The sequence below is a fragment of the Euleptes europaea genome, chromosome 13, assembly GCF_029931775.1.
Source record: "Euleptes europaea isolate rEulEur1 chromosome 13, rEulEur1.hap1, whole genome shotgun sequence".
NCBI lineage: Eukaryota > Metazoa > Chordata > Lepidosauria > Squamata > Sphaerodactylidae > Euleptes > Euleptes europaea.
This window is the reverse complement of record NC_079324.1, coordinates 51,752,538-51,768,498: the sequence shown is the minus strand read 5'-3', so window position 1 is coordinate 51,768,498 and position 15,961 is coordinate 51,752,538. Positions and strand designations below refer to the sequence as shown.

General features: G+C 44.4%; 1 protein-coding gene across 1 annotated transcript in view; it reads right to left on the bottom strand.

The window, feature by feature from the left end:
• MAPK1 (mitogen-activated protein kinase 1) overlaps positions 1–15,247 on the bottom strand; it is a 32,045-nt gene extending 16,798 nt beyond the window's left edge. Inside the window, exons 1-3 of the mRNA XM_056858945.1 lie at positions 15,071–15,247; positions 2,986–3,168; positions 307–496 (exon numbers count right to left, since the gene is read on the bottom strand). Of these exons, the coding sequence (XP_056714923.1) occupies positions 307–496; positions 2,986–3,168; positions 15,071–15,213 (516 nt within the window). The 5' untranslated portion in view covers positions 15,214–15,247. The remainder of the gene's footprint in view (positions 1–306; positions 497–2,985; positions 3,169–15,070) is intronic.
• Between the last annotated feature and the right edge of the window lie 714 nt (positions 15,248–15,961).

Sequence of the window (15,961 nt, the reverse complement as noted above, 5' to 3'; positions counted from 1 at the left end):
GACAGATGAGTGTTCCAAAGAGTGATACTACAGAAAAGACCCTAGGTGCTATCTTGCCTGATCTCAGAAGGAAGGGCCATCCTGATCAGCCTGACTACTTTGAAGACAGTCCCATGTATAATATATTACAATGACTTGGATCTGTTGAAGCATTTCCATGGACAGCAAACCTCTAGTGGATCCAAGCCAAAAAATCTAGCCTGATCATCACCAGAGCATAACTTTCTGCATGTATCCTGGTGGGAAGAAAATTCATGGTACCATGATTAAGAAAGGCACTGAACTTACAGAAAGGTTCTCACTAACCTTGAGATCACAAGTGGTGTTTAGCAGCAAGTTGGAAGGTTTGAGGTCACGATGCAGCACATTGGCTGAATGGATATATTTTAATCCTCTCAGGATCTGGTAAAGGAAGTAACAGATGTGATCATTGCTGAGATGTTGAGTCTTTAAGAGCTTGTAAAGGTCTGTCTCCATGAGATCTTGCACAATGTATCTGTAAATCAAGCTAAGGCAAACAAGCTACAATTTTATTCCAGAAACTGAAGTCACTCAGCTTACAACTGATTTCCACACAAGAAAAGCAGAAAACACAAGACTTCTGTATTGAGAGATGAAGACACATATCATTATTTGCCCTACTAGTCCTATTTAAGATCAAGTAATTCCACAAAAAGAAATTACGGATCCCAAACAGATCCACGTATATGCGGGAGATGATTTATTTTCACTGGACTTCCCCTCCTGTGGCAGCTTTTTAACTTTCCAGGGTCCCCCATCTCTGTGCCAGGAGCAGCATCTCAAGAAGCACTTGGGACTACAAGGGTGGGAGGAGAGAAAGTCATGCTTACTGGCAAAAAACCCTGCCTCCTGGTGGAATCCAGGACACTATAATTATCTCATCAGAGGATATGCTCAAGATTCGAAAACAATAAGACCTATTAAAATTTGTTAAGTAGCCAGACTTTTAGAGAATTGTTAAGGCTGCTCCAAGCATTAAATTCTAAGCCAGAAACTCCAGTTGGTTCATAACGCTGCAGCTCAGTTCTTACCAGAAGCTCAGCAGAGTGTACATATTACTCCCATTTTACAATCACTCCATTGGCTGCCCATCAGTTACTGGAATCAATTCAGGGTATTGGCTATCGACATACAAAGCCCTTCATGGCCTTGGACCCACTTATCTGTGGGACTGCTTCTCCCTATGCTCTACCACAACAGCTTTGCAGGGCCTTCTGCAGGTAAAAGTCCCCTGTGCAAGCACCAGGTCATTCCTGACCCATGGGGTGACGTCACATCCCGACGTTTTCTAAGCAGACTTTTGTTTACGGGGTGGTTTACCAGTGCCTTCCCCAGTCATCTTCCCTTTACCCCCTTGGACCCACTTATCTGTGGGACTGCTTCTCCCTATGCTCTACCACAACAGCTTTGCAGGGCCTTTTGCAGGTACCACCATGCAAATGGACTAAATCAATGACCCCCTGAACACATGCATTGTAAGGTGGGGGCTACACCAGACAGAATCGCCTGTCTGACAAAGTTAGGAAGGGTTCCACTCTCTGCAAACTATGCAAAACTGAATTATTCAGGATAACTTTTTTTACACAGGTAATAACACTGGTATGGTAATAAAATGGTTCAGACAGATGCTTTGTTTTTGGGATTGTGGACTATACCACTATGTTCTGTCTGTTGTTATAAGTATGCTCCTATTATGTAATTTCTGCATTGCTTAACATGTCATGTTTAAATGCAGTTTTAGGTTTGTTCCTGCAATCCAAACCCTATTGCACTGTTGATTGGATGTCCCATGTTTGTTAATTGTATTTGACTTACACTATGTGATCTGCCTGAAGTCTCAAATGAGAAAAGCAGACTATAAATAATGTAAATAAAATAAATAAGCCACTCGTGTAAGGCAAGTAGTTATACGCAAACCTTACCCATGTTCTAAGACCCATGTGATACGATCAGAACGTCGGAGTAGGATATTATCATCAGTACCCAAACCCAACCCCCACACTGTCTAAGGCACCTTCTGCCATAGTCTGGGCTTGGACTTTTCCAGTGGCTACCCGGAGGCCATGGGCTCTCCTACACACCTGGCTTTCTGGTGAGACTGTAGAACAGAGCTGTTCCTAAGAGCTTTTAGTAAAGCCTGAGCTTGGACAAAAGGAGAATACCTTGCTGGTTGGGGCATAAATATTTGGGTTTTAATTTGTTTGTAATGTGTTTTATTGTTTTCATTACAGTGTTTATATTGTTTTTATGTTACCACCTGCCTTGGGCCACGGGATGCTTGGGAGAAAGTAAGCCTAATAAATAAATAAAGGTAGGTATATAAATATTTTAAATAAATGCTATTTTTAAATAAATTAAAAACAGATGGGAGTGGCGTATGGAAATTGTCACAAGAATAATTTTATTGAAGTCATAGTGTATTATGCCTATAAGTGTACATGAAAGGAATGCATTTACAAAGATCTTCAAAGGCCCCCATGCTGCTGGCATTCCAAAATCTATGTAAAATAAAATTGTTCAGGAGGGCTTTTTTGTAGAGGAAATAGGACTACATCATAACAGACAGGACCATGTTTCTACTGCTGTAATACCATGTTGTGCATTAACATGTCATGTTTGTTTTGTTTAGATGACTGCTCCATTTCAAATTACTGAAATGCCTAGTCCTATTACATTGCTTATAAGATTATCATCCTATTGAATGCATTAATTTGTACTGTTTAATCTGCCATGAGTCTCAGTGAAAAAGATGGACCATAAATAAAGTAAATAAAATAAAAATGTAAATGCTGGTTATAGCTGGCAAACAGAAGTCCAACTGTTGAGTAAGAATCAACAAACTGAATTTGCTATAAAAAGCTGACTTCTATGCTAACACAGATTCAGATAGTATCAAGATAAAAGATAAATAAGCAACTCAGAACAAAATGCTGCAGCATACAGAAGTATATCTTTAAAGGATACACATCTTTCATTTGTTCAATAGTCGGAGCTCTGATAATATCATTGATTCCAATAATATTTTCGTGCTTGAAGCGAAGTAAGATTTTGATCTCTCTCAGAGTTCTCTGGCAGTACGTCTGGTGTTCAAAAGGACTGATTTTCTTTATCGCCACCCGAACTTTGTTGATATTGTCATAGGCAGAACTGGAAAAGGAGGTGACAGTATTCATGATTAGTTATTTATTAATCATCATCCAGGAACTCAACAAGAAAAGTCACTACTTTTTACATTCATGAAGCAATGTGCAACAGAATTTCAACACGTGACAAGACATTGGTGAAATTTCAGCATCAAGACACCCCATAGTCACTGATGGTTTGTACACGATTTTCGCTTTTCTTATGTCTTTATAAATGTTGCTCCTCTCTTCCATTAAAACAACATAGCCGATAAAGCTTTCGACTACATGCAATAAGGCAGGTGTCCCCAACGTGGTGCCTGCTGGCTTTGTGGTGCCCACCAACACCTTTTCCAGTGCCCGCCAAATGTTTTTAGGAAATGGGAGGAGCCAGGTAGGGCTTTTGCACAGCAAGGCTTCTGATTGACTGTGCAGATTTTTTAAAATGTTGCTTTGGCAGTAGTTACCACCACAGCACAAAGATCTGCACTACATTACTGAATTTAAGCTGTGGCAATCATTTTGTGCCTAGCTTTGCCTCCTATGGCAGCCATTTTGTTGCTGCGCCCACCATCACGTGTCAGAATTCCAAATGCGCCCACAGGCTCAAAAAGGTTGGGGACCCCTGTAATACCTGTTATTCATAACACAGAAGCTTGTATTAGAAGCAGGTTCTGTTTAAGTAACTTCCCACGAGCCAGGCATATTGCCAAAGATATTCTGTATTACCACAAGCTTACTGGAACAACATTTCTACTATCCTAGTAAAACACTGGGAAAACTAGGATTATGGGAATAAGGATGTTACAATTTACTAAGTAAGACATTTTATACAAGTTGACTTCTCTCATAAATGTGTATACAGATCCAGCCTTAAAACGCTTTGACAAGGATCCTGGTAACAGTTACTTCTCAATTTAACTATTCTCAAACATGTGCAAGGTAGTGAAAAGCTGTAATGTGGAAGACTGTCCAGATATCCAAAATTCAGTTCAAAATTCAGTTTTTGTGTATCTTGGAACTTTGTTCCAGATTCTGGGCCTATTAAAGTGACTGATGTATGTGTTAACTTGAAAGATAACATACAATCTAATGTTTTTAAAAATAAATGTAGTCAAATTAAAGGAATTAATTTGGAAGGAATTAAAGGAACTTGGCAGGAATGAAAAGAATCTAAATTTGGGAATGCCTAGACTCTAAATCTCAACTTCTTCAAAAAGAAAGCATGCTTCTCTAGTGGTATCAAGGAGAAATAAGGCATGCCAAAAAGGCAAGGATTATCTGATAAGACATCTGAGGTTTCTAATAATTAAGGGAAGAGGGAGAATGATGCCTTAATTTAATTCACTGGAGATGATTAAAAACCAGTAAGATCTTTCTGGAAAACAGAAGGAATTATTAAAGGGAAAAAAGAGTTGTATGCCAAATAACTTTTACATTAGATCAAGCTGAAAAACTACAGAAAAATGAAGACCATCTTAATTTAGAATGTGCCTAATAGGGAAGATCAGAAGCAACTTCCTACCCTCCTTGAGTAAAGGACTACTGTTTCCCTTGGTTGAACAATAATCAGGTCAGGATCAAGTCTGTATCAGGATTAAACTCTTGCAATCAAGGAGCAAGCAAGATCAACTAAAAAAAGCTAACAGAGGACTGCTTGGCATACACCTCATTTAGTAATGCATAGTAAGATTTTTATCCAACTTACCCTAAGAGACGCTTATAACATCTATGCTTTTGAAATTCTTACAGCTGAGTTACTACAATGACATATTAATTATAGGTAGGAATCCAAAAGTCTCCTGGCTTTATTTTCCTAAATGATGCTGCTGATTATCTACATACTTCAAGTATACATAAAAAGGGATGTATGTTTAATGACAGACAAAATAGATACTTATCCTGGTGAGTTTTAATGCTGTATTTGTTAATTCTGGCAGGGCTATAATGGATTAGCTAGCATATACTGCACTGGAGTTTGTCTTTACACCATGATGATTCCTGAAGTTAGAATGCAATCACTCTAACATATTAGTGGCAGTTGTAAAGGGTACAGGGTGCACACATCTTTAACAAAGAACTCTTCTGGGTACAAGTCTCAGCTAAATAAGGACACTTCAGTTCATGCAGAAGCACCCAGCTACATAAAACACATATTACAATATTTAGTGAATGCTCTTATGCATTCACCACATGCACATACGAATGAAAAATAATCAACAGGAAAACACTGCCAGAATTTCCCCAGGGTATAGTGTCCTATTAGATACAGCTAGTCACAAAATGTGTTATCACCTATGATGAAAAAGGGAAGCGTAACATATTCGTTCTTAGGACAAATCAGTTTTAAAAAACTAAACCAAGCTAGAAAATCATGGTTCTTATTAGATTTGTCTAAGTCCCAATGCCAAAAAATTAATGTTGTTAACGTGGCATTTTTAATTACACTTACTTGGATATATTGCATAGATTCTTGAACAAATAACGACCACTAATTCTCTAATCTACTATAGATTTAGCCACTCTGTCTGATCCAGAATAATATTCGAAGTATTTTGGCAGTGGCCAATATAGTAAACACCAATGTGTACTGTATATACTCACATACAAGCGGAGTTTTTCAGCCCAAAAAAAGGGCTGAAAAAGCCGGCCTCGGCTTATATGCTGGTCAATACGGTAGAGGAGGGAGGGGGGAGGGAGGGGGCAACTTACCGCCGCCATCGCCGCCGGGCCCGTGCAGCTTCCCCCGGCCAGGAGCGCCCTGTGAGGGCCTCCTGCGGCCGCGGGAAGGCTGCGCCGCCGCCCCCCACCCAGGACTGACCTGGGGAAGCCTCCTGCAGCCGCCGGAAGGCTGTGCCGCCGCCCGGCTCCCTCCGCCCAGGACCGGCCTGGGGTAGCCTTCTGCGGCCACGGGAAGGCCGCGCCACCGGGCGCACCCGGCTCCCCCCGCCCAGGACCGGCCTGGGGGAGCCTCCTGCGGGGGGCCTACCGCCGCCACCGCCTTCGCCGGGCCTGGAGTGAAGGTAAACCTGCTGGGGGGGAGGGGTTATAAGCCGACCCTTGGCTTATACGCGGGTGCCTAATTTTCCCCCATTTTGGGGGAGAAATTAGGCACCTCGGCTTATACGCGGGTCGGCTTATACATGGGTATATACGGTAATTCTTTGATCTTACCCTCTGCAGGTAAACTAGCCATATCACAGCGACCTCTTTTGTCCTTCCACAGCATTTATGACATTCTCCCAATTCTGTATTCTAGGATATACCCACTAGTATATGCAAGTTCTTCTAAATGTAAATTCTTATGGTAAATAATTGATGCTGGCAGGGAGACATCAGGGAGACATTTTCTCTCTTAAATGATAGGTATTAATTTACCTTTAACAATCTTTCTTTAATACCTCTTATCTTTCTACAGACCACTGTATGGATACAAACCAGAAGAGACTTGCACAAAACAAACAGTGCAATCCTAAAGAGAGTCACACCCTTCTAAGTCCACTGAACAATGAACTTAGAAGCGTGTGACTGCTTTCCATGGCACTGCTGGTCATACAAGCCAAGTGCACTGCTTTGCAAGAGGACACATGGGACTGAAAGTCCTCCATTCCACTTTTCTTATAGAAACTGATAGTCACTACCTTCTTCCTTTCCCACATCGAACTGACAATTGTTTCCCACTATCTTGTCAGAACTACATATTATTGAAAGGGGAATGACAGAGGAAGAACCAAGGTATACTTGTTTGGTCTTACAAAATTTGACCAATTAAATTTCTAAGTCCTCCAGTTCTGCAAACCCATATTGTTTATAAGCAGAATGGATGATAAAAGGTATTCATAGTGGCAAGAAATACAGATATAGAATAACAGAATAACAGAATCATAGAGCTGGAAGGGGTCCTACAGGCCATCTAGTCCAACCCCCTGCTCAATGCAGGCTCAGTCTAGAGCATCCCTGACAAGCGTTTGTCCAGCTGCTGCTTAAAGACTGCCAGTGAGGGGGAGCTCACCACCTCCCTAGGTAGCTGATTCCACTGTCGAACAACTCTTACTGTAAAATGTTTTTCCTAATATCCAGCTGGTACCTTTCCACCCTCAATTTAAACCCATTATTACGAGTCCTATTTTCTGCTGCCAACAGGGACAGCTCCCTGCCCTCCTCTAAGTGACAGCCCTTCAAATACTTAAAGAGAGCAATCATGTCCCCCCTCAGCCTCCTCTTCTCCAAACTAAACATTCCCAACTCCCTCAGCCTGTCCTTGTCGGGCTTGGTCTCCAGGCCCCTAATCATCCTCGTCACTCTCCTCTGCACCTGCTCGATTCTGTCCACATCTTTTTTGAACGGAGGCCTCCAGAACTGCACACAATACTCCAGGTGTGGCCTGACCAATGCAGTGTACAGTGGAAATATGACACCTTGTGATTTGGATGTTATGCCTTATATCACATCAAGATACTGTAAACATTATGAAAAGCCCCAATTTAGAAAAAAGGATAAAGTAACCTTTAAAAGAAATGCATTCACCCAAAGACGTCACAAATTAATGCGTGGTTCACTGAAATTCATCACTTCTGCAGCAATAAAAATAACCCCAGCAATTTTGCTAATTTACTACTATAAATCAAGTCAAAGTTGATTTTAAATTGTTTCAGCGTATCAATATATGCATTCTGATTTTATGTTGTTTCTCCTCACCCAAAGATACTATTGATCAACTGTAATAAAAATCAAATAATACCAGATTATCTATCTCCTGCCTTTACTCTATATTTGCTCTATTACTGCTGAAGTTTAATTGCTAAACCAAGGAATAGATATCCCCATCTCATGACTCTGGCAAAATGAAAGTCCTGAGACAAACATCATTTGATCATTATTCTTTCTTAGGGGGTTTCTGTTTTCAATAAGTTTTCAAACAGCATAACTCAGAACCTGATATTCTTCACCAAGCAGATTAATAACAACAGACATTACTCAAAAGACATACAGCCTACCAGTTATGTTGAGCATTGTAGCTCACTTTAAGTCATGGGCAAAGTTTAAACCTGATTTTAAAATTCTTACTGTAATACAAATCACAAATTTTACACTCACCACTTAGAACAGAATGACCTTTTGTCAAAATCAATGAAAACAAAGCTTTCCATTTAAAGAAACAAAACCATGGGCAAAAAATTTTTTTGTGGTCAATCATTACAACACTTGACAAGACATTTATGTTCATTTTTGTGCAAAATGTTTATACTTGTAAAATATGTTATGACTTATTTCTCATAGAAAACCACTCCATCCAACAACTGCCAGTCCTTGGTTCTGAGAGTTCAAGCCAGTTAAGTGATCTTGCTTATCGTCCTTACACATGTTGAGAGAGCCAAACAAATCTTTAATTTCACAGTATCTTCTCTAAGCAAACAAATGCTATACAGGCTGCATATATGGAGATTTTGGATTATGCTCACAAGAAGAACTATTTAATTGCAACTATGTTACATGTTACAGCAACCAATTAATATACATACTTGTTCAGGAAACCTATAAATTACAGAGCTTGAATCTAGATTTAAATCATGCCACCCTGGGGAGGTAAGGCTGAAAGACTAAAAGCTTCAGTGTAGTTCTTAGAAGCAAGTTGTTGAGCAAACAGAAAGGAAAAAAATGCCAAGGGAGCAAGCTTTAATCAGGTAAAGAGGCATTAAAGCAACTCTAGATCAGTGTGGTGTGATAGTTGCTTGGCAGAGAATATGGCAAAGTTCATGACCGAACAAAGCCAATCAGCTCTTGACTTCCTAAAGCAGCTCAAATGCCCCAATGCATAAAGGTATCAAATACAAGGTGTAAAGTACAGGGGTTAGGGGACCAAAGAGGAAAATACAGAAGAACTGAAGGTTGAAACCGCAGAATCTAATGGGCAGAAAAGGGGCGAAGAACACTTCCAAGGTCACTGCTTCAACAGAAGGATGGTCATGGAGACCAGGCAAAATGTGGTGGAGGTAGGACAAATATGTAGTACTAAAGGTTGTGGTAAAGCAGAGGGATCAGACAGAGCACAGGACATCAAGAGAGTCTGTGGAAGTGGGTGGGGAAAGATCAAAGCAGAAACTAGGAAGAGAAAGTGAAGTGGATGTCTCAATGGCTGCCTTTCAACATGACTGCCGAATTTCTAAGGAATACTATTCAAGGGGGAAGTGAAACGAGCTAAGTGAGGTCAGACATGAAAGGGAGTGGAGCTGTGCAAGAATATTGTCGAAGGCTTTCACGGTCAGAGTTCATTGGTTCTCGTAGGTTATCCGGGCTGTGTAACCGTGGTCTTGGTATTTTCTTGCCTGACGTTTCGCCAGCAGCTGTGGCCGGCATCTTCAGAGGAGTAACAGGGAAGGACAGTGTCTCTCTGAAGGACAGTGAGAGACACTGTCCTTCAGTGTTACTCCTCTGAGGATGCCGGCCACAGCTGCTGGCGAAACGTCAGGCAAGAAAATACCAAGACCACGGTTACACAGCCCGGATAACCTACGAGAACCAATGTGCAAGAATATACCACAACACAGAGATGTAAAGGAAATTGAGAATGAACTTCAAAAGGTTGAGGGGGGAGTGCAAACAGGGGCTGGAACTGGTAGGATTATCAAAGGAAGATAGCGCTACTACAATAGTGGCAGCAGTGTTAGATGGGAGCCAGGTTTTGGTGAAATCACGGTGCTGAAGAGAACAAAGCTTCCTAATGATCACAAACTGTCAAAGGGGGACTAACCTTTTGCACTGTTGCGCTGGAAGCAAGCCTGACATTCCGGCCACTTTCTTCGTTTCAAGTCAACAGGCGGGAAGCACATAAGCCCTTGGCTGTTTTGGTTACTCTGCCTTGCATCTTGGATTCTACTTATGCTAGAAAGCCATACCAACACAAGACCTCAGATTTGACAAGCCACAGGAGGGCACACATAGTGTTTCAATAACAGGTTGCAAATTACTTGCAGGTAGGTGACTCTAGCAAAACCGAAAAGGCCAATAATTTGACACTGAACACATTCACATGGAAGTAGCTACAATCTCTAATTTCTGCACATACAGAAAATATCCTTGCGACCTATCTTCTCCCCTCACCTCTGACTTCCAAAAGCTTACATCCAACCCTATTGCACTAGATCAGGGATGGGGAACCTCAGGCCCGGGGGCCGTATGCGGCCCCCGAGGACATTTTTTGTGGCCCTCGGGAGCTCCGGGAACCCTGCCGCAGAGGTGGAGCGCAGGGCAGCCCTCCCCGAGGGTGTTCCTGGGGCCACGGCTTATAGGGGCGCTGTAGTGCCCTTTGGACCTCCTCTCACCGACTGTTGGTTGTTGGTCGGCGAGAGGGGAGGAGGAGGGACGCTTTCCCCAAGGCTGCCCCCTACAGCCGCGGCGTGCAGGAACGCCATGGCACATTGTAAGCCCCTCTCGCTGCCTGTCGGCAGTTGAGCAGCGGGGCGGGGGGAAGAGGCCGGCGGCTCCCAGCAGCAGAGCATGCATACGGGAGCTGATCGGGCTTGGGGGGGGGGCTTTTATGGGCTCTGGGAGGGGAGGGCATGGAGACTGGAGCCCAGTTGCTCGGGGCTCCGTGCGCGACCAGGTGTGTGTGTGGGCAGGGGAGGTGGGGAGGCTGGGGCCCAGTTGTGCGGGCTAGCGTGTGGGGAGGCTTTTCTCTCCTTTCTTCCTCTTTTTCTGTCACTCTTTCTCCTTTCTCTCCCTCTCTTTCTCCCTCTTTTTCTCTTTCTTTGTCTCCTTCCGTCCTTTTCTTTCTTTCCCTTCGTCCTTTTCTTTCTTTCGCCCCCTCTCTCCATTTCTTTCTCCCTTTCTCTCTCTTTCTCTCTCCCTCCCTTTTCCTCTTTCTCTGTTTTCCTTCCTCCCTTGCCGATCGACGGCAGGCTGCGCCCCCCCGGCGTTTGCTGGGGCCCACCGCTGGCTGCCCTCCCGCCTGGGAGGGGGGAGCGGGGGCGCCCTGCAGGCCTTCTCTGTGTGGCCTCCCCTGGGGTTGCCAACTTCCAGGTGGTGACTGGAGACCTCGCAACCCTAGCCTCTCCCCCCCCCCACCGGGAGATCTACACCTGGTATGGCCCCCGAAAGATGTTATAAATGTGCAAATGGCCCTTGGCAGGAAAAAGGTTCCCCAACCCTGCACTAGATGTATTATTTGCCCCCTGTGCAATAACTGATTCTGGCTGCAGAAGTGAAGAAACAGAAAAGAGCCCGGGAAAGCATTTTCTTTAAGTACTTCCCCCCCCCATTTTCCATTGTAAAAATGGGAAATTTTGATAACTCTGAAAAGATCCTGTGTAAAACTCTCTCTTTTGGGATGAGTGAAGTGATTGTAAAGGCAAGGTGTTTTACTCACTCAAGTTATATTTGTTCACTTTTAAAGAGTGACTAATTTTGGTCTACCCTGACCTGGATGGCCCAGGCTAGCCTAATCTCGTCAGATCTCAGAAGCTAAGCAGGGTCAGCCCTGGTTAGTATTTGGATGGGAGATCACCAAGGAAGTCTAGGGTTGCTATACAGAGGAAGATACTGGCAAACCACCTCTGTTAGTCTCTTGCCTTGAAAACACCATAAGGGGTCGCCATAAGTCGGCTGCTACTTGACGGCACTTTACACACACACACAATTTTGGTCTAACATTATAAAGCTTAACACAATATCCAAATACATTGATAGTCCTATTATGACTGTATGACTCTGTTTACTACAAAAGTTTGCTATTTTCACCTTTTATATTTTTCTCTTGTCAGATGGCAAAAAACTAAAATACACATGCTAAAGTGGCATAGGGTGCAGCAATTTACAGGTCTCACAAATATTTTGTGCACTGACAATTTGGTTTGTAGAAAACTACGGCATTTATATTTCTAAGTCCATAAGTATGCCAAATAGTACTTCAATTTTAGGTATGATATAAACATAACACAAATATATTTAAATTTCCCCCAACATTTCAGAATTTTTTTCCTGGAAAAAATGCATTTTCTCCAATAGCTTTGGAATCTACAAAAAATGTACATCTTTAGACTGTTACTACAATCAAATAGTATGTTTTGTGCTTTAATTGGATCTCAACTATGAACACTGCACTAAAGTACATTGGCCTTTACATGATTTTTACAGGACCCATGGAGCCTTCCAATACTAAAAGTAAAACATATTTGAGATTTAAACCAGGGCCTTTTACCAGCTAACCACAACAGGTGTGGCTGTCTCAACATTAGTCCTGTTTTTTACAGTATTGTACAATGAGACTTTACTTACAATAAGCATCACTGCTTCTGATTCCTCCATCTTACAGCCATGGTCCGGTTCTTTTCATCACAACTTAAAGGTATCTATTTAGGCAATTTCTATGCTGCCTCTTATACATTTTATTATTCTGGGGAGATTTTATATCTATCATCTGTCCCAGGTCTCCATATATGAAGGCTATATTACACATCTTACACCTCATGGTAAGAACTAAATACATAGCTTTAAAACCACTTTTACATCGTATGGCTTAGCCACACTTCCACAAGTACACAAGGGTGTAGCAAACTACCCACCTCAACAGCAGCAAGAGCATATCATGCTAACTTGAGTGTGACAGTTGGTGGTATTTAATCCACCATTTTCTTCCAATGTTTAACTCCCTTAACTTCCATTAATTACATAGCTCATGACAGCATACAATTAGTCAGTGGTAACCCATTGCTAGCAGTTAATGTTAACTAAATTTAACCAAAGATCTCTTTTCCATTTCTGGCAATGTATCCATGGCAAAAATCCAGTAAGGAAACAGGAGGAAGTACTTACAGTAAGGAGGAAAAGGTAAATGGTAGTATCTCCATATGTAATTAATGGGGGGGGGACATGCCAACGCTCTATTTTACTTTTACCCTTCACCTGACTCTGCAATGAAGGCTAGGCTTCCTCCAACATAACATATACATTAAGTGAACATGTTAACTAATCCAGCACATAGACACATCCATAACCACAAATGAACGTTATTTAACATGTGTTGCATGTTAAGCATATATACTTAGCATTAAATCCTAATATATTCTGTGGGACTTTCAGCTAGGTACTGTGCACGGGACTGGTATCTGATCTCTTTAATAATCTGTTATAAATTACTAGGGGCCTTTTTTTTGGAAAAGAAGCAATGCAAACAGAGATTTAAAAAGACATAAAACGAGCCATCACTTCACCCCGGAATCATTGTGTTAAACAGTTTGGAGGAAAAGCAGCAAAGGAAGGGGGGGGAAAGGTGTAAAGCGTGGGATTCCAGATAAGGTTTCCAGAAAGAAGCTGGCTACCATGCTGCAAGGCAGCAAATCTCATGCAGATCAGAACCCATTTATCACCTTTGTCATTCTGCTTTTCAGCCACCCTCTCCCCAACTGTCCTCCCCAAGTATCCAACAACTAAAACTAAAATACATATACCAGCGACAGCAGGCACTGTACACAAATACAGGGCTACCCATTGTATGCCCCTTAAACTCGGGAGAGCTGGCTTCTGAGAAAATATGCATTCCCCCTGAATTGTGACTTTCCTGCATTGGGCAAGGGGGTTAGACTAGACGACCCTGGTGGTCCCTTCCAACTCTCTATGATGGCAGGGGGCTTGTTTCTTGGTAAGCCTACCCTCATCCCCGGGAAGCAGTTGTTCAAAAAGCGCCACATTCATAACACCTTTCTTCTCCAAGCAAAGCGCTCAATGCAATGCTTTTGCAAGCAAACATGCGAATGAAGTGGAGGCTGGCGGGAGGCTAGGAAGGGCTGTCTCCTTCTCCCCAAAAGAGCTCCAAGTGAATTGTAAGTAGCCATAAAACCAATTTAGGCCATTTATGCATGGGAGGCTTTGCCTTGGATATTGCCACTCTTTAGATCAGGGGTGGGGAACCTTTTTTCTGCCAAGGGCCATTTGGATATTTATGACATCATTCACGGGCCATACAAAATTATCAACTTAAAAATTAGCCTGCTATATTTGGTGAAACATTTAGCCAAGAGGCACGACCGGAGATGGCTCGAAGTGTCTGCCACTTAGAGCGACTTGCTTTTGAGCTCTGCTGTCCCCAGCTGGACCCAAGAGATTCAGGCAGGGCAGCATCCTTCTGAGCTAGAGATAAGCCAGGACCCATGGAGGACCAGACCAAATGATTTCGCGGGCCTTATATGGCCCCCGGGCCTGACGTTCCCCACCCCTGCTTTAGATGCACATTTCCCCCATCCACATTCTCAAAACTCAACAACAACAATAGCCATGCGGATTAGCTTTGGATTTCACACATTAACAGATCACTTCAGGATACAATAGGTCCATATTAACATACCACACCCTCATTAGCACATTATCTCGATACTTAAAGGACAATGATTAGCACATTACCTTTGATACTTTTTGCAGGACAATGCTTCAGCTCAACCCAACCCCTTTCTGACTATATATTACTCTTCCTACACACTTGACACTGAGAGTGTGACTCCTCTGAAGACGCTGGCCACAGCTGCTGGCGAAACGTCAGGAAAGAAAATACCAAGACCACGGTCACACAGCCCGGATAACCTACGAGAACCGATGAACTCTGACCGTGAAAGCCTTCGACACTATTTTCAACATTAAGAGTGTAGAGTTTTGAGAACTCGAATTGGGGGGGGGGGAATGTGCATCTAGAGAGCAGCAAATCCAAGGCAAAACCTTCCATGCATAAATGGCCACAGTCATATATACCCCCCCCCAACCCGACTCCTTTTCAAAGCTGCAATCCATCCCGGGCTCACTTATCCGGGCGTCACGTCGGAAGGCGTTGCAACAAGTCACCTTGCGGGCAAGGCCGGCCTCTGGAAGCGAGGGGGGCGAAGGAGGAAGCAGCAAGGGGGCCAAGGGTGGACGGGCCGGCGGGGGCTTTGCCTTCTCCTTACCAGACCATCCCGTAGGCGCCCTCCCCGATGTAGGAGAGGTTGGTGTAGCGAGGCCCCACGTCGAAGACCTGCCCGCGGACCATCTCCGGGCCCCCGGCGGGGTTGACACAGCTGCCCGCCACTGGCCCCGACACCGCCGCCATGTTGTTGTCTGTGAGGGGAGAGCGCGGCGGCGGGGGGGGGGAGGCGGGTGGTTGTGCGTGGAGGTGGAAGGCAGGGAGGGAAGGAGGGGCCGAGTGAGGGGAGCGAGGAGACGGCGGAGTTCGGACTCCGCCCTCCGGTGTCCCGCGAGGAGGGCGGGGAAAGAGCGCGGAGGGAGGCCCGGTCCCGCTGCGGCTTCTGCGAGGGCGGCCGCCGCGGAGGCTCTGAGGAGGCGCGGGGGGGGGGAGGAGGGGGCGTGGCCTCAGCCGCGCCCGCCGTTGAGCGGAGGGAGGGCGGGGCTAAGCAGGAGGCTCGCGCCGCTGCCGCCGCCGCCTCGCGCTGAGAAGAGGGCGGGGCCGGAGCGCGGAGGAAGAGGCGAGGGGAGGGGCTCTCTCTCGGGCTATGATCTCACGCGAGGGTGGGGGGGAGGCGTGGGGGCGTGGCCGTGGGGCCCGAGGGGGCGTGGCTTCTGCGGGGACTGCGGTAGCTTCACAGCCGCAGAAAAGGAGGGGGAGGAGGAGGGTCACGTGGGCGCCCCGGGGTTTGCGAAGGCTGCGCGGCGTTTTGGAGGGAGGGAGCCGCGCGATCCTGGCGCACGTGCTTACTCGGGCGTAAATTAAAGCCCTCAAGTGGGGCTTCCGAGCCAGCGTGCTGAAGAGTGCTCTGGAGAGAAGATGCCCTCGTTCTCTCTCTCTTTTTTTTTTTAAATGGCCTTTCCAAAGCGTATAAAACGTTAATACTTATTTGCAT